General features: G+C 35.5%; 2 protein-coding genes across 4 annotated transcripts in view; both read right to left on the reverse strand.

The window, feature by feature from the left end:
• LOC132116839 (protein Shroom1-like) overlaps positions 1 to 12474 on the reverse strand; it is a 30090-nt gene extending 17616 nt beyond the window's left edge. The window contains exon 1 of the mRNA XM_059525705.1: positions 12340 to 12474. The gene's annotated coding sequence lies outside the window, so the exon portion shown is untranslated. The remainder of the gene's footprint in view (positions 1 to 12339) is intronic.
• Positions 12475 to 15043: 2569 nt separating this feature from the next.
• Positions 15044 to 25722, reverse strand: part of LOC132117526 (AF4/FMR2 family member 4-like) — a 37680-nt gene continuing 27001 nt past the window's right edge. For all 3 annotated transcript variants that reach the window (XM_059526864.1, XM_059526865.1, XM_059526863.1), the window contains 10 exons: positions 25086 to 25165; positions 24602 to 24800; positions 24027 to 24115; positions 21299 to 21362; positions 19692 to 19828; positions 19535 to 19606; positions 19105 to 19198; positions 18253 to 18296; positions 17205 to 17422; positions 15044 to 16241 (listed from right to left, as the gene is read on the reverse strand). In XM_059526864.1, the coding sequence (XP_059382847.1) occupies positions 16114 to 16241; positions 17205 to 17422; positions 18253 to 18296; positions 19105 to 19198; positions 19535 to 19606; positions 19692 to 19828; positions 21299 to 21362; positions 24027 to 24115; positions 24602 to 24800; positions 25086 to 25165 (1125 nt within the window). In that variant the 3' untranslated portion in view covers positions 15044 to 16113. The remainder of the gene's footprint in view (positions 16242 to 17204; positions 17423 to 18252; positions 18297 to 19104; positions 19199 to 19534; positions 19607 to 19691; positions 19829 to 21298; positions 21363 to 24026; positions 24116 to 24601; positions 24801 to 25085; positions 25166 to 25722) is intronic.

Below are 25722 nucleotides of genomic sequence, written 5' to 3' on the forward strand. Positions count from 1 at the left end.
TCATAACTACGTTCATAAATAACATAAAACTAACATTAACAAACATTAGAAACACTATAAACATCCCTTCACTTCACAACAACTCCTTTACATTTAATAATTCAGAAAAGAAAAGAATCAAAAATATACGTATAAACAAACAAATTATTGCATTCGTTATATAATAAATGTCCTTTAGCCAGCAAGCAATTTATATAAGTTACAGTAAGCTACAGATGATAAGAAACATGACTTGTATTACTGAAAATACAGTAAGTTTGATAAATTTTTTTTTTCGATTTTAAGATTTTTGTTTTGTATTTATTTTACTGTGGATACTGCTATTTGTTACAGACCTAAATAAAAAATAAAACAAGAAGTAAGGTAACAAAGAATCACATAAAAGATGATAAGATCAGATCATCAGTTCGAAGATAAAGTAAAGCATGAGGAACTATATCTGAAATTGCCTGAGGAAAACAAATGAACTATAACACCATCAGTTTTGTTTGACCAATACAAAAACTGATTTTATTTAATTTAAAAATTTTTTTTTATTAAAACTACAAATCTTTTTTTTTTCTTCTTGTTTAAAGGTCAAATTAGGCTGCAATATTTAGTTTATGATAATATCACAATTGCTGTTTTCAAGAAGTGTGAGCTTACATTATCTTACATATCATTACATTACATTACTTACCACATATTTGTGTTTATCAATAATTTTCATGACATTTAGCTGTCGTTAGATTTTAAAAGTAAAATGGGTGGTGAATAACGTGACTTTCTTACTCAGATCTACGTCACGATAACATTTTGGATGATTTTCAGACATTTTCAGGATTATGTTCATTGCTTCTGACCCAGACTTTTAATGCAGTTAACAAGCAAAGGTATAAAGCAGGATCAGTGCAAATTATGAAAACACTAAGCAGTAGCATTCGTTAAAAGACAATTTAGCACAAACCAATGACAATGCTCCAAAACCCTTTTAAAACATGACTAACCAAACAAGCAATGAACATCCACCCCCCCACCCCCCAAGGAAACTAATTTATAAAAGACACACACGCTACAAAGTAAAACGATCATAGATCATAGTCTTAGATATGCACTTCAGTCATTTTGACCAAAAAAGGCTTTTTGTTTCATAAATGTTGGGGTTTAGCGATGGGTCAATTAAAGAATGCCTTGTATACAGTTTCTGCCTTCATAAATCCGTCTTGTTGAAGTCCGTGGTATTTGGGATAAAATGAGGTCAAGCAAACAGAAGCAAGTAAAGCTAAACCAAGTGTAATGGCACGCACACAAAATAAAAACAAAACAAAAACTCAAATGCAATTAGACGGACACAACAATAATTAGTCAGCAAAAACTTTACAGTAAGCTATTCATATTAAATATCATGAACTGACAATATATTTTCTACAGCATTTATAAATCTTTGTTACTGATAGTTGATAAAATGCAATTATTCATTGTGTATGCAAGTGCATTAACTAACAGATAACTAACACTTGATTTTAAAAAGGTATTATTAATTTAGAATTAGGATTGTAAATGTTGGAATAAACAGTTTTAGGTTTTAGCCGTACGCCTGTAACAACAGGCCTTTTTAGATTTAAAGTTGCATCATTTCATTTTTTTTAATTGATGTCACTGGCACATTTTTTAAGAACAACTCTATTTGAAATATTCCCACCTTGGTGAATATCTCCAGAAAAACTGTTTTACAGATGCACATGAAAACCACAAAAGGGCAAGTAAGAACTAGGCTAAACTCTAACCAGGGATTGTTTTGTGACAAACTACGACACATTCTTAACATCGCCTCGCTTAGGTTACAGGACAAGGTGAAGAAGTGTAACAAAATACAGCAAACGGATGTGTCGGGGGGGGGGAATGGCCCACTTTGAGCTCTGACATTCTTTATGTTGTCCTTCCTGAAGTCTATGTAGTGGCCGTCCTTTATAGCAAGAACACAACAGAATAAAAAGTAGTGGGATCTTACTAGAAGCAGTATGCTTATTGTCAGCCGTGATAAGGATACTGTGAGGAATAATTATGGTCTCTCATTACCAAAAAACTCACAACAAGAAGCCATGAGAGTACAGGAAACACAGCAGGTAAATGAAGGGAAAGGCACAAAAGGAGTCAGGATGAGAAAAGGGCGATGAACCTTGACAAAATCTTTTCTCGAGGCGTTCCAGTGATCTAACGCACCGTACAATTCAATGATGTCACGAAGTGTCTTTCTTCCCAGTCACTGATAGTTGAGAACATAACATGCCTGATTATAGTCATTCACATCCTTTCATAAAGATGGAGCTTGGTTTCCTTGCATTCCTAGAGTCATAAAATCATGTATTTCCATCCAAAATGTTACTGTTGCTCGTAGGTTTATTTTCCGTATTATATATTGACTTGACTATATTAACTCATTAACTCATTTTTTGTGATCATTATTAATAGGGATGGGCAACATACCAGTAGAAATGATACTTAAAAATATACTTAAGTGAAATCAAACAGCTGAGAAAGAAAACAAAAGTGGTAGTAACAGTATATCGGATCTGGGCAGCTCTTAAAGTGACAGCAGTCTAATATTCCTGCTGTCTGTCATTCATGTTAATCAAACAACAAAAGAGAGAAAACCTCTTAATGCTCAACTAAATCACCTTTGTAACTTTAATAAGACGAAATATATATATTTAATTTACATATAATTTTGTATGTATATATATATATATATATATATATATATATATATATATATATATATATATATTTTTTTTTTTATACATTTGATTACTTTATACAATGTAGCCATTTTTATTCATTTGTTCTACTGTAGTTTTTTTTTTGTCCTATTGTTTGTAATTAATTTATTATTTTAATTTAATTGATGACTGTTTACTCATCTTCAGTGTGTTTTTATTTTATGTTTTTAGGCTAGTATTAATTTTTTGTGATTTTTTTTTTTTTTTGTGATTGACACTGGTAACAAAGATTATGCAATTGCTAAGGTATCAATTTTTGATATCATAAAGACCTTATTTAAAGCAAAAATAACTATATTGTGATATACATCGTTACCATGAAATAAAATGACTGATATCATGACATAAGATTTTGGTCCCCTAATTATTAATAATAATAATAATATATTGAGTACCAATGTGTTTTATCATAGTGAGATGGTCAGAGTTTTATAAATTAATAGGGATATAAGGATTTATGATACTGATTTATGATACTGATTTAATAATACGATTTTCTTTTCTTTTTTTTGACAAAATTAATTAAAAAAAAAAAAATTATAAACAAAAAGGTGTTCTTTTATTATTTCTCAGACCAAAAGCTGCACATTTCGTTGTGAAATTTAAATGTCAAATAACAAAACTAAATTGAAAACAAATCCCAATAAATAAAAAACACAAATAAAATAAATATCTTCATATAAACAAACTAAGGCTTAGCCTGTGCTCTTTCTATTTAAAATTAGTCAACCACTGCATTTAAATCATGATTCGTTTAACATCTCAACTGACTTTAATAATCACATATTTTGTCAGCCATTTAAGCATGCATCGTTATTCACTATAATGCAAGAGTCTGTGCAGTTAAGGGAATTTAAGAACACTATTTATCTATAAATATTACAATTACATGGTTGTCTATAGGAGAGTAATGGAGCTCATGAGAATGCAGTTATATGCCCTAAAATTCAAGATATGACAGCAAAACTGCCCCGTTTTACAACTACCTATTAAAAAGTAGCAAATCAGGAGTTTATTAAAGCAAAAGTCAGAGTTAATAGTGACTCCCTAAACTGAAGTTTGACTGATGAAACTTCAATGCCTATTTAAAGAAGTTGGCATGAATTCTGCATACTTCAAGAAACTCACACAACCCGACAGATGCGTGCTTGTGCATGGTCACTTCTCATGTAACCTAATGACGACTAGCTAACAGCAGGCACTCTTGTTGAGTCCTTATCAGTGGTAAAGTGATTACATGGGATGGGAATGTGCAAGATAAACTTACACATGCAATGCAAACACATACAGTATTATGTCACATTGACTCGCGTTGTTAGTATTCATGACACGACTTTCTCTGATGATTCAACTTCAGTGGCTAATGTTACTGATAAGACCTGTGCTGACTAGGACTCGTCTCATTATGAGATGGCTTGCACTCGCTTGATTACACTAAAATATTTCGTTTACAGCCCATAAGGACAAAGTTTCATTTTTATTCTCATTTATTCAGAGAGGAACTCAATGACAACACTTGACAAGGAAATACTGCAAGTCACAGACAAAAATCTGCAAGGTGCACTTTTCTCCTTTCGCAACTCTGTTGGAAAGTAAGCTGGAAACAGATAAGTAATGCTACCGGGGCTGAAGTTCTCACATTACATTCTCGGAGAGGCCAAGTCAGGTACAGGTGCTATCAGGTGACACTCACCTGTCAATCAAACTCAGCACAGTCACAGACTACGTCTACAATACATACAGATCTATGGAGAGCAGGTGCATTCACACACCAGAATGGTTCCAGGTACCAAACCTTTATAGTCAGATCCTTCTTTTTTTTTCTGGTTTGGAGGCTTTCGATTAATCGATTAGATCAGCCCTAAAACACACACACTAAAAAAAAAAAAAATCACCTCAAGAGAACTTCTGCCAAAATATGTCAGGTCTTAGTTTCTCTCAAAATCAAAAGAAAGAATTTTTTTTTGCATTATAGTTAACTGATTAAATTTAATTAAAATTAAAACCATAAAAAACATTTATTAATTAATTAAAATGAATGTTAATTGAAATAAATAAATTAACACTTTACTTATTTATTATTAATTTTAGCTACTAGCCAAGCTAATACGTCATTTAACATATTAACAAAAAAATATTTGACAGCCAACATTGATAATTCTAATAAATCAGCATATTAGAATGATTTGTGAAGGATCATATGACCCTATACCATCTAAGCTCCTAAAAGAGGTGCTTCCTGAAGTCATAGATCCTCTTCTGACTATTATTAATTCCTCATTGTCATTAGGATATGTCCCCAAAACCTTCAAACTGGCTGTTATTAAGGCTCTCATCAAAAAACCATAACTTGACCCCAAAGAACTAGTTCATTACAGACCAATCTTGAATCTTCCTTTTCTGTCCAAGATACTAGAAAAGGTGGTATCCTCACAATTATATTCCTTCTTAGAGAAAAATGGTATCTGTGAGGATTTCCAGTCAGGATTTAGACCGTATCATAGTATTGAGACTGCTCTTCTTAGAGTTACAAATGATCTGCTCTTATCATCTGATCGTGGTTGTCTCTCTATTAGTTTTATTGGATCTTAGTGCTGCGTTTGACACAATTGACCACAACATTCTTTTGCATAGACTTGAACACTTTGTTGGCATTAATGGAAGTGCATTAGCATGGTTTAAATCGTACTTATATGACCGCCATCAGTTCATAGCAGTGAATGAAAATGTACAGTATCATATCGATCATAAGTGCAGTATGGAGTGCCTCAAGGCTCAGTACTAGGGCCGCTACTCTTCACGCTTTATATGTTACCCTTGGGAGATATCATCAGGAAACATGGTGTTAGCTTTCACTGTTGTTCACTGAATTCACTGACCTAAAAACTCTGCATGTAATAACCTAGAACACTGTCTAAGACTTGATGGCTGCTCTGTAAATTCTTCATCATCAGTCAGAAACCTAGGTGTGTTATTTGATCGCAATCTTTCCTTAGAAAGCCACGTTTCTAGCATTTGTAAAACTGCATTTTTCCATCTCAAAAATATATCTAAATTACGGCCTATGCTCTCATTGTCAAATAGAGAAATGCTAATTCATGCGTTTATGACCTCAAGGTTAGATTATTGTAATGCTTTATTGGGTGGTTGTTCTGCACGCTTAATAAACAAACTACAGCTAGTCCAAAATGCAGCAGCAAGAGTTCTTACTAGAACCAGGAAGTATGACCATATTAGCCCGGTCCTGTCAACACTGCACTGGCTCCCTATCAAAGATCATATAGATATTAAAATATTGCTTATTACTTATAAAGCCCTGAATGGTTTAGCACCTCAGTATATGAATGAGCTCCTTTCACATTATAATCCTCTACGTCCGCTACGTTCTCAAAACTCAGGCAATTTGATAATACCTAGAATATCAAAATCAACTGCGGGCGGCAGACCCTTTTCCTATTTGGCGCCTAAACTCTGGAATAACCTACCTAACATTGTTTGGGAGGCAGACACACTCTTGCAGTTTAAATCTAGATTAAAGACCCATCTCTTTAACCTGGCATACACATAACATACTAATATGCTTTTAATATCCAAATCCGTTAAAGGATTTTTAGGCTGCATTAATTAGGTAAACCGGAACCGGGAACACTTCCCATAACACCCGATGTACTTGCTACATCATTAGAAGAATGGCATCTACACTAATATTTGTCTGTTTATCTCTTATTCCGAGGTCACCGTAGCCACCAGATCCAGTCTGTATCCATTTTAGAGGGTCACTGCAGTCACCCGGATCCAGTACGTATCCAGACCAGATGGTGGATCAGCACCTAGAAAGGACCTCTACATCCCTGAAAGACAGCGGAGACCAGGACAACTAGAGCCCCAGATACAGATCCCCTGTAAAGACCTTGTCTCAGAGGAGCACCAGGACAAGACCACAGGAAACAGATGATTCTTCTGCACAATCTGACTTTGCTGCAGCCTGGAATTGAACTACTGGTTTCGTCTGGTCAGAGGAGAACTGGCCCCCCAACTGAGCCTGGTTTCTCCCAAGGTTTTTACTCCATTCTGTCACCGATGGCGTTTCGGTTCCTTGCCGCTGTCGCCTCTGGCTTGCTTAGTTGGGGTCACTTCATCTACAGCGATATCGTTGACTTGATTGCAAATAAATGCACAGACACTATTTAACTGAACAGAGATGACATCACTGAATTCAATGATGAACTGCCTTTAACTGTCATTTTGCATTATTGACACATTGTTTTCCTAATGAATGTTGTTCAGTTGCTTTGACGCAATGTATTTTGTTTAAAGCGCTATATAAATAAAGGTGACTTGACTTGACTTTACACTGGAGTTATGGCTGATGGAAATTCAACTTTGCATCACAGAAATAAAATATATTTTAAAGGATATTAAAATAGAAACTATTATTTAATATTCTAATAACATTTTGCAAGATTACAGGTTTTTTTTAGGACATTTATCTGTAATGGGAAATACTTTTGCATTAAATGTAATGGTCCAGTAAACTTCATTTTCATTAAGCAAATTAAAGTTCCTTTATTCTTCTTTTGTTTTCAGGGTGAAATATAGTTTGGACATTGTGTGTTTTCTCTTTACTCTCGCCAAGCCTTGAATGTCAGGTGAAGACATAACCTTAATGTCTGACTGTTCAAACATTCCTTTCTGGATTCCTGTTCACTGACCTTGAAGCAAACTATGGCAACATTACGAGACCAAGACTAACATTTGCATGTGTTCCTCACAAATTTGACTTGCAAATGAAAACAGTTTGATCAGCTGAAGAGATTGGTATGGCACATGTCCTCTGATTGGTTTACAAGGACACAGAGGAACCACTATAACTCATGTGCTGACACTCCTGAGAAATATTATCTCAGCCAGATCAAACCAGTCAAGAACATTTTCCCACCTGTTGACATCGCCGAGGTGTCACACATAACTGCTCTTCTATGCTGGAAGTGAATCTTCCTAATATTTTCCCCTTGTGCTACAAAAAATTTAAATAAAATAAATGTAAATAAATAAAGAATCTAGTTTCTAGCCTTTTTATAATAATTCCAAACATTCTTTTAAACTAATAATGAATGTATTTTAATAAATAAAAAAAGAATTTGAGGTAGTTATTTAATAACATTATGCTAACTAAAAATGTGAAAATACAAACACATTCTCTTCTTGTTATCTTATAATACTTTACCTTTTTTTCTCAACTTTAAAGTCTGAAATTACTTAAAACTTTGGGTTAGTAGCTAAAACATTTACATACAATCCTGGATAATTTCATGTACAGTTATGGGATCTGTAGCGTTGTCCGTCCAGACTGTAAAGCAAAAAAATATATAACAATAATCTGGAAGAAATTAAAATGCTAAAAGAAGACAATGGGGAATACTGATTTTTGTTTTTTGGATGTGAATGAATTAAAGGGAACTCTTGGATAAATAGATTTATCACATCACTGGATTTTTGTCGATGTGCTTCGAAAGATTACAATATTCACACATAGCACAAGTGTGTTTTCTTTTTGTTTTCATTTTTTTTCAAGGACAAAAACCTGTTCTGCTGAACGACTCAAAAAGATCTCATGAATGAAACCACAGCTAATGGAAAGTTCAGCTTAATTAGCGGTTCCTTCTTTTCACTGCGTAAGATACTTGAAACTCAACACAAAGGCCTTCAAGGTTAAAAAAGATAATATAAGATAATAGCTGTTATTTAAATTCTAATATGGAAGGAATGTGACAAATGTGTTCCATCCCTGCGCTTCTGCTAATTACAGCAATGACAAAGAGCAGCCATTACAGTAAGAGAAGAGAGAGAATAAAGCCTGTTGCACGGCCCTAGTTCAGCGCTTGTGAACTTTGCCACCTGGCATTAGTTCAGAGGTGCATCACTGTAGAGCGGGAAGAAAAAGATGAAAACGTGGAGAAGTGGAGGAGGCACATGGTGCTGCTTGTTGTGTATCTTGGAATATGCTTGAAATGCTCTGTGATTTCAGGATAAATGTCAAGTCTACCACACATCAGCATTCTGAATAGCTCTGTTATGAGCTAAAAATGACACACTGGTTTTAAGCAAGACACATTAGCCACATGATGCAACAAAGTGGAGGAACATCTTAGAAACCGAAGCTCGAACCGACAGTGAACACAGCTTGCAGTATGATTGATAACTTATTATTTGGTTGATTCACCCTAAATGCATGCCATGCCAGAGTTTGGTTTACTGCCAATAGAAAGTGGTGCGACTTTTGGTGTCATTTTCAGTAGATTCTCCATAATGTACCTAACTGGGTTTATTCTAATGCCAGACGTCTCATTGTCCTACAGTGGGCTTGTTTTAATGCTCGATCACTCAGAGATGCTGAAGCATTCGGTCGGTCACATTCTCCAGGGATTCCTCTGAGCTTGAGTTGTCTGGATCACGCTGCTTCCTCTTTATGAGCTGCACTAGTTCATGTAGACAGCGCTCTCATTTAATGAATTACAAGAGGGTCACATGATGAGTGCTGAAGAACAAAGGGACATGAAATGCCGAGATATAAGCACGAGGCAAACACTACTTTCACCACCTTTTCACTTCATATGAAGTACTTTACCAATATTTTTCCTGATCATGTAAGTTCCTCGTTCATTCAGAACTATGTTTTAATTTTTTGGTTAAAACCTTCTTTTGCTTCACATTTTAATCAACCGACTGAACTGACAGTGTGTATGGAAATAAAATAATGACAAATGTTTATTGAAAAATGCACATATTATTAAAGTTTTTATTTTATTTTTTAAACACACCAATTATTTTGGAAGTGAACTCTGGAAGGTGGAATATGGATTATTGCATTTTTTAATTGAATAAAAAATTGTTAATAATGAAAGTGTGCATGAAATGTTTTGAATGTAAATATTCACAGATTAAATATATAACCATGTAGAATTTCTGTCCCTAAAAATGCAACCCCTGATAATACAATGCATACTGTTAATGCAATTCAACATGCTTTTTATTTCAGAAATATTTGCCATTATTTTACTTCCACAAATTTGTATGGCATAAGTTGAACGCTAGTAAAGACTTTTGAGGGTGCTTTTGTTTAAAAGGGTTTGGTTTCACATGATAATTTAATTGTTTTATAAAAAGAAGGGAAAATGTAATTAATAATCAATAAATATTAATAAAAAATATTTTTATTACATATTCATCTATTTTTTTCTTCATTTATTTGTATTATTACACAAATAGTAATATATTTCTTAAAAATAACAATAATAGCCTAATATTTGTTTTAATATATAATCGCCCCTCTTAGACAGCTTCAGTTGATCTGAAAAGATTTTGACTTACGTCAAAACTAAATTTACTTACATACCGTTCAAATGTTAGGCCTATTACGGACTGTTCACCCAAAAATGAAAATGTTGTCATTATTAACTCACCTTCATGTTGTGCTGGTCAGCCACTGATCTCCATAGTATGGAAAAAAATACTGTGGAAGTCAATGGCTGCCAGCATCTCGTTTTGGTCACAAACATTGTTCAAAAGAACTTCTTTTGAAGAAAGAAACGTATACAGGTTTGGAGCTGTTATGATGTGGCTTCTAGAAACAGTAATTATAGAATGTGATGGAAATTAATGCAAAACACACTATGTGTTAATGACGACTGACAGATACAAATCAAAACACAGGGCTATAAGGGACTACACAAAAACACAGGTGAACATAATTGACTACTACAGAAACAAACAGGCACATAATCAGAAGCTAAGAAACAGAGGAACAACAGAGTATCATATGAAAAGTCAACTGAGCAGAACATAAACAGCAGTGACATGAGGGTGAGTACTAATGACAAAATGATAATTTTTGGTGAACTGTCTCTTTTAGGTGTACAGATTTACTTCTTAAATACGGCTTATTCTGCCACAATCTGCACGGCGTTAAACAGTTTGTTCACCGATAAGAAGAGATTCACATTATGTTGTTCTAAACCTGCACGACTTTCTTTGTTTCATGAAACACAAACACATTATTTACTGATAATGTAGATCTCATATTAAACATTCATTTTATGTAAAGTTTTATTTTTAATAATTTTGGAGCACGGTCGTCATAGCTCGCTACTCATTTTCATTATATAGAAAAGGCCGGCCGGCTGACAAAGTCTTTAATCATTTCTTCTTTTGTGCTCCACAATCATACAAATCTAAAAGAGGAATGAAGTTTCATTTTCAAATGAACGACTCATTTAACTAGAGGTTAGACAGCAGTCACATCTGGCCAAACTGCTAACCGTTTCACAATATTTATTACAACAAAAGCTCAGGTGACTTTGCACCGGATCTGTTTACCGTCATGCCTGCCTGACATCTGCCCATAATGGCCTTTATAATGCGTGTAACTGACCCATGTGGCACATGCCATGTGAGTGTGTCAGCATTTTCAAAAAACACGGGAGACTTGTTTTAATGTAAAGTCACATTCAAAGGTTTTAAATTATTAGTATTCTTTTCTTTTTTTTTTTTACTCAGAAGATCAATGTCAAAAGCTGCTGTTCAAGATGCATTTAACAGATAAACAAGTTTGTGAGCCTGGATAAACCAGTTTGCATTGAGGATGTACTAAACGTTAAAGTAACACCCAAACAATAAATGTATTATCTCCATACAAAAGGACATTGCTGAATATTACATAGCGTGTAAATGATTATTAACAGACAATCCTTAAGTGATATTTTACAGCATGCAAGCATAATTGCACCTGTAACAGAAACAGGTGTTTTTAACGACAGTGCAAGCAAGGGAGGCATCTTTGTTGTTGTTGCTGCTAGTAGTAAAACTTGCTTGTGCATTCTCTGAATCTGGAAGGTGTGTCTACCACAAGAGCGAGACGACGCTGCAGTGTGTGTGGCAGGTTTTTTTCAGTATCAGCAGTTGAATTTGTGTTTATTTGTCTTGCATGCAACACAACTCCTGACCCATCAGAGCCTGCTACAGCATGAAGGAAGACTTCAACACAAGACGGTCAAGTTTTCACCCCTCTAAATTCATCTCACATATTACTTGGCTTACTGTATATTTCTACTAAAGTGGACTGTGACCCAGAAACAAACAAACAGAGAGTGATGCAACACATCTGTTATGAACAGACCCTGTGCCAAAGTATACTGCAATCCTCTTATCTCTCTTTCTACCTAATTATTACATACATCAGCTGAAAAAAAAATTCAAACCTAGACTTAAATGGGTTAAATTGGTGTTGTTCCCCTATTGTTTATTCTCAATATTAGAAAGTAGATGCGTGATTACATATTACATATTGTTACAGCCTTACATTTATTAAAAGCCCGTGTTAAAAGTATACTACATACATCTGAGTGAACATCTATATTCCACTATAGAGTTCCTTTTAAAAGTAAAACCATTGCTCATAATTGCTATACTATATAATACAGATACGTCGTGTATTATCCACCTGTTGCTGTGAGCCGTGGACCGAAACTATCGTATTTACAAAAAGATACCAGCACTTTTAACTCTTAACTCAAACTCTTACCTGCACGCTTCTGTCAGGATGCGACTCATAACAGCAGCTGTCGGGTTAACGCCATAAACTGAGTGTTTTAAAGCATAACTCCGTGTGTCTTGAAGCAAAGTGAAGCTACTGCCAGCGAGCGGGGGCGGGGCTAAAAAGGGGCGGGGCGATTACAGGAAAAGTTACTGAGCTGTCCATCAATTGCACCTCCTATTTGTTTATGTAAATGTTAATGCTGCATAACTGTACACATGTAATATGAATATTACGTCTATAGTTAAAGTAATAGTTCACACCAAAATTTTTTTAAATAGGGCATCATTTACTCAACCTCAACTTGTTTCAAACTTTTTTCGGGTGAACATAGCAGATATATACTAGGATTATACTAGGAAATCAGTGGCTGCCAGTAGTAACTGTTCTTTTACCAATATTCAGTAAATATTTTTGTGCTCAATAGAAGAAACTCATGCAGGTTAACTGAATGACAGTATTTTCATTTTTTGGGTGAACTGTCCGTTTAAATGATGAATGGCGATTGGAAAGAGAAAGAAATTAGTGTCTGAACGACATTTAAAAATGAGAAACCGTGACCATGAAAACGTAAACAAGCAAATTGTCAATATTTTGTGTTTGCATCTTAAAATGCCAAACCAAAAAAAAAAAAAAACAATGTAAGCCTTGCTTATTACGTGTTAATGTAGGTCAATGAGCTCGATGTGCACTGCACATTTTTTTTGCAATCTGATTTAAGTGCTTTCAGTAGTGCTATGCATGACCCAGCTTTGCAAGATCCAAATACCAAACGGATTGTGATTATAATTATACTATTAGAGCTCAAGTTCTCCTAGAAGTCCGGATGAATGTACATTTGATAACTTTGTATCTTTATTTGTGGTAATGCTTTATATTTTCACTAACCTAGAGATAGGTAGAAAGATAAGGTAGAATGCAGTGTTGGGGCTAACGCATTACTTTTTTCAAGTAACACATCACTTTTAAATCCACAACACATATTATAGAGTTACTTTTTTAAAATAAATATCGGGTGAAAAAAGTAACACTAAAGTAACAATGCATTCATTACTTTACACAAAAAGTAACTGACGCAATTAGTTACTTTATGGTGCAACACAATATTGTAATGCACTACTTTTAAAAGTAGCTTTCTGCAATGCTGGTACAATTGACAATTAGTTCCAGTTCTGTTTTAAACCTATGCTTTCAGACTGCAGGGAATATTTCTAGCCTTCTTCTAAACCTCCATTAGTCACAGAGCAGAATCATTAACGTGAGCTGTAAAGAGGTGATTAAAATGATGAAGCACGGGAAGAATCAGACATTTCTTTCTGGCCTTGTGCATCAAATTCACAGCATGTTCTTAATGCCAAATTAAAGTTAAAAACTACACATCAAAGCTCAAAAACACTTTTAAGGTTTCAAAAGTAATCCTAATCAGAGCCAAAACTTTTTAATCATATAGATTTTATTCTCAATACAGCAAAATACAAAGATGATCCGCAACAGACTCCATTAGTAATACTCACTCCACCAAAAAAAAAAAAAAAAAAGTGTTTAAATTACAAGTTATTACAAGTTTGGATAATCGAGGCTCATAAGAGTACCTTAAAATCATGTTGCATCCATATATGAATATATATATATATATGTAGATTTTTTCTTGTCAATCTCGTCAATACTTTTAAAACTAAATTGGTTTTATACTGCTCGTCAATGATTGTTTTGAGATCACTATAAAATGAGTACTACATACAGACATCGAGAACCGCTCTAAATGATGTCACTAATGCTAGATCTTTCTTATAGTTGACTGTATTTAGCCCATTTCAACCCGACCAAGATCATCCGAATGACAGAGAGCCATGTTCATAGAGCACAGGAAATCTGAACAGGACATAACTAACATACAGTGTTCGGAGGAAAAAACTCAAACATGTGCATTCAATCTATTCACATCCTATTTACAATTAATACAAATGTTAAATCGTCTTAAAAATTTACCCTAAAAGAGAATTATGTACATCTGTACATCTTAGTATTTAAATAGAAACATGCGAGTGTTATTTTTCAACAGGATAAGAAAAAAAAAAAACTCTTACCCTCGTACAGATATGATCACAAATAAAATTAAAGATGGATTTAAATCAATCGGTCAGTCTGAGTCTCTAAAGCACTATCATGAACTCTAGTAGAAAATACAAAAACGGTAAAAACTGAAAAGAAAAAAAAGGACAACACCTTCATGTCTGGAGAAGCCAAAAAGGACATGGGAAAATCCTTTTAAACAACCCATATTCATATGCAGTTACTTTATCATCATGAATCTGGTACAGAAATCACATTAGTGCATGAATTAATTTACATAAAAGCACAATTAACAGACCTCACCCCTATAACACAATGCATTTACTGACTCTCTCAATCAAAACGATGGATTTATCAAGACAGAGGGCCAGTCATTAAATGTTTAACCTCTAGAAGTTTGTTGTAACTGCTGAACATTTTAATTGGCAGGAGTCCTTGTTAGGACAAGCAAGAAAAACATCTGCATAGACAGAAAAAACAGTTTGGGAGCCAATTAGAGGAAAGATTCTAGTGCAAGAGATGCTAAGTGTCCAGCATTGGATTGACTTTTCACTTGACCCTCCTCTTTCTGGTGCTAAACCTATCCAATTTTCTATCCGATTTACTGTGTGTGTAGATTAAGAGCAGGTCTGCGCTAAAATCACTCGATGTAATATGTACAGATATAAAACTGCTAGAACACATAAATATATCCTTACATGACTGCTTGCTTTTAAAAGAACTGCAGCACAGAGGTGACTACGACACTATAAAGGCAACCTCAAGACTCACATTAAATACTTAAATATGATATTTTCATATACAATAGAAATACGTCTCTCATCTCGTATTGCAACCCTGTATCCACACCCAAGAGTGAAAACGCAACCTGGAACGAAGCGATTCGCCGTTATCTAAATAAAATCTATATTAGGCTGAGCCACGGTAATAAAATACTCCTGCGTTTAATACCAGAAAATCAAGAGCGAGAAAGTGACGCCTATGCGAGCGCTACATTTCATATAAACGTCTTGGCCTGGGAGTTTGTTGTAGACAGGCTATAATTCCTTTGTGGGATCTGTGGATAAGCCAGGCCAAAAAAAAACAACAAAAATAAAACACATTAGTAATAATGCATTGATATGGAGCCGTACAGTCTTTTGGTCTGGTATACAAGAAAGAGGATCAGTCAGCACTGCATTCATTATTTGCTCTTTCTGCTTCTCGTTTTACAAGCCTTTGGCAATCCACACCCTGCGTAAAAGTCTACATGTGTATTTCCAGATATTGTGTCTCTCGGTTTCCTGTATATCAAATACAAGGCACAATAAAATGATAAAAGGAGAAAACCTCAATTTTAAAGCACCTTTGGTTAAAGGGAGGTACTTTGGTTGAAATAAAAAGCCATAAACATCCAGTTATTATTCTTGTTTGCTTACAGCTAGCAGAAAATAAACCAAAAAGGACAGTCAAAGTAAGAAAGCAGGCTGTTTTTCTTCTCTGTTTGATGACACGAGCAGGACGATGCAGTGTATGAGCGCTCTGACAGACGTGCGGTTTGGCCGCCTCCCCTCTCATGAATATTCATAGGGTCTGTGGTGGAGGGGCGGGGCAACGAGTGTTTCCATTTTTGGCAAGCTGGTGTAGAAATGAACACAGTGTCACAGAGGTGTCTGAGGCAGATCGAGTGTGTGTGTGTGTATCACGGCTCTACTGAATGAGCTTGGCGTCCAGTCTCAGCCAGTGCAGGCCCTGCCGAGTGAACCGCACCAGCTCAGTCATGCTGCTGGTGTTGAAGATGAGCGGGCCCATAGCCTTGTCCAGCTCGGCGAAGAACTCTGCAGAACAAACACCAAAAAGAAGAAGTAGTCAAAACTGATGATCTTTAGCAGGTGCTCACATCCGGATTCGAAAAAAAAAAAAAAAAAAAAAAAAAAAAACACGATCCTGAGCCAGAATCAGGTCACATTAAGCTATATAGCGTATTACACCTGATTTTTGTTCTTTAAAACAGCTTCATAGAAATACAAAAACAAAAAAACAGCATTTATTTAAAATAGATTTTTGTTTTAACAGTATAAAGTTTATATCAATTTTTACTTATTTAACACATCCAAAGTTTTTTTTTCTGACTCAGCGGTGTACATTCAAAAGATTTCTATTTTATATAAACAAAGATCTTTGACTTTTAATTCATCATCAGAATCCTGAAAAAAGCATTACAGTCTCTAAAATATATTGAGCAGCACAAAAGTTTCCGTCATTGATAATAAATCAGTATATTTTCATGATTTCTGAAGATCATGTGACACTGAAGACTGGAGGAATGATGCTGAAAATACAGCTGCGCATCACAGAAATAAATTAGATTTTAAAGTATATTATAATAAAACACCAGCATTTTAAACTGTAATAATATTTTACAATTTTACATTTTTTTTCCCCTTTATCTTCGATCAAATAAAGGCAGACCTGATTCAAAAAAACATAAAAAAAAAACTGATCCAAACTTTTAAAATGGCAATGTAATGTACATCCAATTTTATATAAAATTCTGGAAGTTAGCAGCTAAATTTTGCCAAAAAAATGTACAATATATATCTATATATCACTTTAGATGAGTGTAAACAGTGTATTTTTGGGTAAAGTAACCTGTAAAATCTATTGATGTGTAAGCAAATATCACAGACAATGCAATGCTTTCCACGGACTTAGAAACAGAGTGACTGAAGAAAAGTCAGTAAAGGTGTGTGGAGTCACAAACCCAGCTTCAGGAAGAAGGAAAGGGATTAAAATAGCACCTCTCTGCTCTTTGGCGAGCTGTTCGGCCTGCTCCCACACCTCGATGGCGTACAGGAAGTTGGAGGTGACCTGGACGTAGCTGGCTGCCATCTGGTGGATGCGCTGTGGGATGGTGACGGAGGAGCTGGAGCTCTGGCTGGAGCTGCTGGACGAGAAGCTCCCCGCACTGCCCGGGGACAGTTTAGGAGAGACCGGAGACGGCATTCCCACCGTCTTACTGCAGGACGCACAAGACACACAATGAAGGATCTGTGCACGAACAGCTCTTCCTTCTGTACTCACTCTAAGTGTAATGTTTAAGTGACTGCTACCAGTTTATTCATACACACAGGGTTTCTGCAGGTTTTCTAAAACTGTAACATGTAAAGAATGAATGGGAGAACTTGAATAGCAATGCTTCCAAACACTAGAATGTGTGCAATGTCTTCATCACACGGAAAAGAAGCGATGCTCTTCATCAGTGTTTTGTCCTGCTTTCAGTGCAAATGTCTCAAGATATTTAAATCATGTAGCAAAATGAAATGATAGGAACTCTTGATCTGAGAAAATGAAGTGAATTTATGATTATAACCACAACAATTATCTGCCACAAAAAAAAAATTTGGAGTTTTTTTTAGCATAAAGTCAAAATTGTGTTATACATACATACTTTTTTTTTTTTTGCAATGCATGTCATTTTGCAATATTGGCTTATATTTCAAAAACAGAATATAACACTGCCTCACATTTAACGCTTTTTAAGAACAAAAGGCGAGTTTAAAAATCAATATTAGAGGTAATATCAATCTCGTTAATTTGTAAGTTATACATTGTTTGTTATTGTTTAATGGCATATATAAAAGAGGAGAGATATTACACATTGGGGCCTTTTTGTTACTGTTTTTTTTCTGTGTGTGTGTGTGTGTGTGTGTGTTTTCTGCGTGAGGTTGCCAGGATGTTGCAATGTGGTTGCTAACGTGTTCTGCATGTGGTCACCCTTACGTTTCTATAATATTTACACCATCTACAATAATAATAATAATAATAATATAAACCAATGTCACTTACTTTGCTACTCCAGGAGATGGAGCTTGGTTATTACTCAACGAATTCTGGAATAAACAGACAAATGAAACCTTACTTAATACATCTGGTATATATGTTATGATCTCTGGAAACTACAAAAACTACAAGGTTTTCCTGTTTTCTGGAATTCTGTCACACTGGATATTTCAGACCTACACTGTTTTTTAATTTTTTTTAAGAAATTAAAACTTTTATATTTAGCAAAGACACATTAGATTGATCATAAGACAGTAAAGTAAAATAAATGTTTCTTGAGTCATGAATTAAAAATTCTAATTCAAATAGAAATCAGGGTAACACTTTAGAATAATGGTCCATTAGTTAATGTAAGTTAATTCATTAATTAACATGAACAAACAATGAACAATACATTTATTACTGTATTTATTCATCTTTGTTAATGTTAGTTAATGAAAACACAGTTATTCATTGTTAGTTCACGCTCATTCACAGTACATTAATGTTAACAAGCACAACTTTTGATTTGAATAATGCATTAGTAAATGTTGTAATTCACATTAACTGAGATGAATAAATGCTGTAAGAGGATTGTTCTTGCTTAGATCATGTTAACTAAAGTAGTTCACTAACATTAACTAATGGACCATTATTCTAAAGTGTTACCGAAATCAGTTAGTTTAATTTGTAATCCCATTTTAAAATATTAAATTGATATAATAATAATAATAATAATAATATTTAATATGAAATAAACCCACCAAAAACAATCAAAAAGATCGTACAGACTCCAAACTTTTGAATTGTAGCGTACATTTGCAAATAGTTTGAGAAGAACCTTATAGTCCTGATTTAAAACACAGAAAATCCTGTTACCTTCAAGTGTTCAGTGAGTGTTTTCGAGTATTTCAGAGCACTTTCTTTGCGCAGCTTGAAGAGCCTCAGATACAGGAGCGCTTGGCACCTCAGACTGCAGAGAGACACAGATTCGATCTGACACCGGTTTACCACACACTGGATTCACATTAACACAGACATCAGCCTCAACTCCATTCACTTCATGACTTAAGTCAAACTGTCGTGTTCAACAGTACAAAGAAACCCAAGTTTGGAACAAGTGTGGTGTGAGTAAATGATGACAGGGTTTTCTTTTTTGGGTGAACTGTCCCTTTAACATCATTCTGTTGGAAACAGAAGATGCCAATCACTAGAGATTGTAAGAGCATACTAAGACCAGGCTGATAAACCTCGAATCAGTGTGTTCATATGTTCATCTCGAGACCACTGATGTGTTTCTGGGACGTACCACAGCACCGCTAGCCTTTTGTCTGCGGAGGTTGCATCCGGCGCCAGGTAGCTCTTCAGCTTCATAGTGTACCTGCAAACACACACACACACGTTTGTCAGCACACTCCTGACGCACAGTGGAGAGAGACGCTGGAGGACGTATTCTGGAAGCTTACTTGATGAGTTCCACAGTCTCTGCGTACATGGGGAAGGGGGATTTAGCCTCCTGGGCGCTCTTCTCCAGAGCGTTTCCACACTCGATGAAAGACACCACAGCGTCCAGGTAATACACGGCCTTCTCAAACCGGTCCATCTGTGGGAAGAACGACACACGTCAGAGCCACAACTAACTCTATACAGATGCTCTCCATCCACATTATGTGCTGAAATGTGTTCCTGGAGCACAGAAGCAGTCTGGAGTCTCTGGGGTATATTTGTAGCAAAAGCCAACAATACATTGTCAAAATGTATACTTAAGACTGGTTTGATGCTTCAGGGTCACACATGTGTGAGAATGCAAAGATGTGCTCTGGTGGACAAGTTTTGTCTTTTTTTATGGAGAGTTTTTAATGGCTGCATTATTTCTGACACATGGGTCAAAGACGAGGTGTCTGCATCAATTTAAATGTACAAAGTGATAGTAAAAAAAATAAAAAAAGCATACTGCAAGAAAAGCATTTTCTTTAATGTTTCAAATAACGTTTGTGAAAATAAAATATCAAAATATGGGTGAAATAATGTTGTGTTGTGAAACCACATACATATTCTGACCAGAACTTATTAAAATATATGGTCACACTTTAGTTTGGGGACCAATTCTCACTAATAACTTCATTCACCATTTGCCTCAATAAACTCCTAATTTGCTGCTTGTTAATAGTTAGTATGGTTGTTGTTAGGTGGATTAAGAGATCTAAAATATGATCTTACAGAAAGAGGCATTAATGTGTGCCCCTGGAGCACAAAACCAGTCATAAGTGTCAATTTTTCGAAATTAAGATTTATACATTATCTGAAAGCTGAATGAATCATCTCTCCATTGATGTATGGCTTGTTAGGAGGACAATATTTGTCTGAGATACAACAAGTTTTGATATATTTACAGTAGGAAATGTACAAAATATCTTCATGGAACATGATCTTTACTTAATATCTTAATGATTTTTGACATAAAAGAAAAATCAATCATTTTGACCCATACAGTGTATTGTTGGCTATTGCTACAAATATAGCCCAGAGACTTAACACTGCTTTTGTGCTGCAGGGACATATATGTGCATTAGAAGTACTAATAAACACCTAATATGCTAGTAATATGCATGCTAATGAGCAACTAGTTACTAATAAAGAATTGGTTTTGCCTAACATGTAAAATGTTAAATGATTAATAGCTTCTTTCTAATAAACGAGTAAAACAAGAATATCGGGAAAGATGCAATATAACAGTTAATTTGTATTTTAGGGGCTGCACCGTGATCCTAAAAAAAGGTATTTTAATGCCATTTAATGATTCGTTTTAAATATTTAAGGAACTATTCTTTCTTTCCAGAAAAAAAATGAACACATTATAAAAAAAAAAGAAAAAAAAATTTCCAAATTGCACTAAACGTTTGTTTTGATGCTTGAAAAGCCCTTCAGATACAAACAGAAGTGACTCGTGAGCTTGGTTTGAGGAGAGCACCTGTGTCACTCTCAATGGAGGACTAACACTAAAGGTCAGGGGTCACAGAAATGTCATGCAGATTATCTGACACGAACCGTAGGCCAGTAAACAGAGCCTCACCAGAGCATCGGCGTTGTGTTTCAGCTTCTTCGCTTCTTGAAGGTAATGATCAGCCGAATGAATCCTGCAATCAGATGAAGGACAGGCTGTTACTTCACAAAAGAGGTCCATGTCCAAAAATGAAGACAAGACGAATGCACAGCGAAACAGTGGCGCCCCCAGAAAATGTTAACAGGGGTGGCCAAATGAGGCCACAGTAAATTTTGGGGGTGGCATATTAAAATAAAGAAAAAAAAATTAAGGGTTTGCAATATAGACAAAAAGTTATATCTCTGTGAGTTCTAGGATTTTATCGATAATGATAATTACACTATTTTGTGTTATTGTGCTGATATCTTGTTTTTAATTGAGCTGACACCTGATTTTTTTTTTTTTTTTTACCTTTACACCATTGTTTCTAAAAGTGTGCACCATATTTTAGGTCAAATACTTTTATTTGGGCTGTTACCAAGCAAATGCAATCAGTATCAACAAAATTGATCTTTGCAATGTAGATTGAGGTCATCGCGTCGAGGTCATCGATGGTGTCGACGCAAAAAATATGTCGACGCAAAATATGCGCATCGATTCGTCGACCTGTTTTTATTTCTCTAAAAAACGTTTGCAAATGGTTTACCTTATGTGCGCTGAATATACGCGATGGCCGGATCAACATTCTGACCAACGTTATATAACCAATCCAGGGGTTTTTCTGCATTGATCTTTTTTTTGGCGGCTGTCAAAGCCTTATTTGATCGGTGAGAGCTTTAATGACTGTGGCGCCTGACAGGGCGCGTACGAGAGAGAGCTCCGCTGCGTGCGCCCGCTCACAGTCTTCAAACAACACGAGCGCTTCTTGCTCTCTCTCTCCCTCGCGCATATTAATCAAAATCATTAAACACGATAGAAAAAGAAACACCAAAGTTTCACGCGCGCTTGCGCACTCACAGTCTTCAAACTGCACGAGCGCTGTCTTGCTCTCTCTCTCTCTTACTCCCTCTCCCTCGTGCATATTAACCAAAATCATTAGACACGATAGAAAAAGGGCGGAACGCCAAAGTTTCACATGGTGCATTCAGAGATTTTTTTTTTCTCCATGACAGGCTGCTGGCTCCCACTGTTAATTTTTATTTTGGAAAAGCACTCTCTGTATTAGCTTAAAGCCCTCAAGTTTACATTGGTTACTGTATTCTTTCAATTGCTCTAAACAAGTATTTTGGGTGAACTTTTTTATTGAATGCTAGACATCAAGTTGTTGTTATTTTCATCTGAAAGAAGAACTTTTTTTCAGTAAGCTAGGCCCTATGTGTTCAGTAAGCTTGTTTCAGTAAGCTATGTGTTTTCAAGGCTTCAAGGTTTTATTGAATGCTATCTCTATACAAGTGCAAAGTAATGCATTCTTAGTTAGTCTTTTATTTTGTAATTTTAAGAGCAATAAACATATATTGCAATGTTAAAGGGTCATGAAACCCCAGACTACTTATTCTTAGATTATAGCAGAGGTGTTTGTGTTGCACATCATAGAAGACAATGTTACCATCCGCTAATTTTAACTGTTGGAGAAAATTGGTTAATTTTAAGCTTTTTTGCTCCATTTTCATCTTCCGGATTTAGAATCTACATTGTGTTGACGTCACGATTTTTGACGTGGCAATGGACTATAGTACATTGATGACGCGTCGGTGTCTATTCAATTATTCATGAGATTGCGTGTTTATCCTATGAGAAGACGCTTCGCTTAATTATTCACAACAGCATGTGTTCATTTGCTAAGAAAGACTCATCAGACTGTGAAATGGCATCACACACATTAACAGAGAAACATTCATGGATTGCAGAAGAGTGTTTGTTTTTTCTTTGTAATAAGAGTTTGGCACAAACGCGATTCATTCACTTGGTGAGTGTAACCGTTTTTATAGCTCTGTCAGACCTGTCAGAAGGCTTATATAAACGCCACAGAATAATATATATCTCATTTGTGAGTCGCTTTGAATAAAAGCGTCTGCTAAATGACTGAATGTGTAATATGTTTTCGATGCAGAGTGCAAATGGCTGTGCATTTATTTGAGTTTTTAGCTCGATGGGAGCGAAATTAAACTTTCTGAACGCAAAGCTGTGTGTGCTGTCTGTCTCCCCTCTTTCTTCCCCCTCCCCCGGTCCGCTGCACACCACGCCCACTTTTTTAGCATTTTTTAAAACCGTGGTGAGAACTAACCTGTGCTGAAATGGGGGGTTTCATGACCCTTTAAGGAATTCATGTTTTTTTCATTCAGATATGTAAATCAACATGTATAAATTGTTAGTAGTCAATTAATGGGGAGATAATCGAAATCGAATCGGTCTGGAAAAATTAATCGTTAGATTAATCGATGCATCGAAAAAATAATCGCTAGATTAATCGTTTAAAAAATAATCGTTTATCCCAGCCCTAAGTCACAGCCAATAACAATACATGATGCTTAAACCTATCACTATGTGGAGTCAGATTTAAGACCAATGGGAATTCACCATGCACTGTACAAACGATAAAACAAAAGACTTTGTGACTAATGTTGAATTCAATGTGTTACTTAATTGTGACGCATTTATTTATTTGGCTTCTCAGTGTGACATGATGAAAATACTAATAAAAAATAAATATATATAGTAATTTCTCACTAAAATAGACCATAGAATCGGATTAACATGGACGCTTTAATCACAATCACACAGGATCTTAAGGAATAATCAAAATAATTACTGTCCATACCTGTCCTCGAAGAGGAGTTTGGATCTATTTTTAGAGCCATCAGAGAGGGGCGGCACTGCAGTGGGGTTCTCCGCTTTAGTGCTTTTCTCCTGAGAACAGAAAAAATAATAATAATAAAAAATGCCAAGGGGGAAACCAAGCTTCCACTGACAGATGTTTGCTCGTTTTAATAAAGAATTTACATTTGCACCTCAAGTTAACGATCTTGATGTTTAGATATTTGATAAAAATACTGAGGACGATAACCTTTTTTTTTTTTTTGCAGACTATGAATTGAACACTTCTGTTTTAAGACCTTATATTCTGGACGGGCGAATAAAGACCTGCAGAGACCCTGGCTCTGGTAAAACATGTAGAAAAGTCGTAGCACACTAAGCAAATGAAGAGGAATATATGCATGGCACAAAAGTGTTTTAACTAGATGCATTACAGTACATGCACAATACAGGATGTGTTAAGTAAAAGATGAAGACGATTCACATCCAGAGCCTGAGGTCTTCTCATGTTGGCCTGTGTTTCTCTGTGTGTGTGTGTGTGTGTGTGTGTGTGTATCTGGACGACAAGGGCAAACACACCTTGGCATCCCTGCGTTGGGGCTTGTGGTCACTTCTGGGGTGTTTGGAGTTGGAGCCGCTCTTGCTGCTGGGCACAGAGGCCGAGGACTGGCTGAGCGTCCTCTTGCGGCCCTGCTGCTCAGATTTGGGCGTCCGCTGCAGCGAGATCGAAGGAGACGGTGCAGACTCCTTCTCTTTGTCTGGAGCATGCTTAGACGAGCTACAGAAAACATTCAGGGTTTAACATGATTATACAACAGCTCGGTGGGACGAAACACAATTATTGACTCTGCTCCGAGGACTCTGAGAGTTTAATTGTCTGCTTTTCTCTTTAAAGGTGGGGTATGTATTTTTTCCCAATTGTAGCCAATCAGCAGTAAGCATAAAAACTGATTAAAAAAAATGCATTTAAATACTTAAAACTATGCATTTACAGAAAGTTCACCAAGATTAATATTTGATTTTCAGTTGTAAAATTTGAGGGACTGAAGCAGAATGAACTCACTCTTTACTGCTCGACTTGTGTGATGACTTCTCATCCGGTTTGGACTTCTTACTGTCTGGTTTGAGACCATCATCATCATTCTGTGGAAGAAACACAATACATCTTAACATGAAGGCCCCATAAAGACATTTATAACAAACACAGAATAATTCTATTTTAAAAAATGCTGTATTTTCCTATTCATTAAAAGAATCTTTACTAAAAACACATATCGATATGAAGCAGCTCAACTGAATTCAACATTAATAATAATTATTAATTTTTCTTGAGGAGCAAATCAGTATATTAGAAGGATTTCTGAAGATCATGTAACACTGAAGAAGACTGGAGTGAACATTTTACAATATATTCACAAAGAAAACAGTTCAAATGCAATAAAAGCTCACAAAAGCCAATGTAGGAAAAATGTGTCAATGACCCCAAAACTGTATATTTACAATTAAACCAAGGATACAACCAAAATCATTCAGAGCATATTAGGTGTTCAGGCAGGCTTTAAAGAGACAGGAAGTGAAACAGCGTTTCAAACAGCGGTGAAAAAAAAAGTGATGATGCAGCAGTGTATAGTACAAGACAACTAAATCACTGAAATATGTGACCCTGGAGCACAAAAGCATTCCTAAGTAACACAGGTATA

Source organism: Carassius carassius, chromosome 36 (genome assembly GCF_963082965.1).
Source record: "Carassius carassius chromosome 36, fCarCar2.1, whole genome shotgun sequence".
NCBI classification, from domain to species: domain Eukaryota; kingdom Metazoa; phylum Chordata; class Actinopteri; order Cypriniformes; family Cyprinidae; genus Carassius; species Carassius carassius.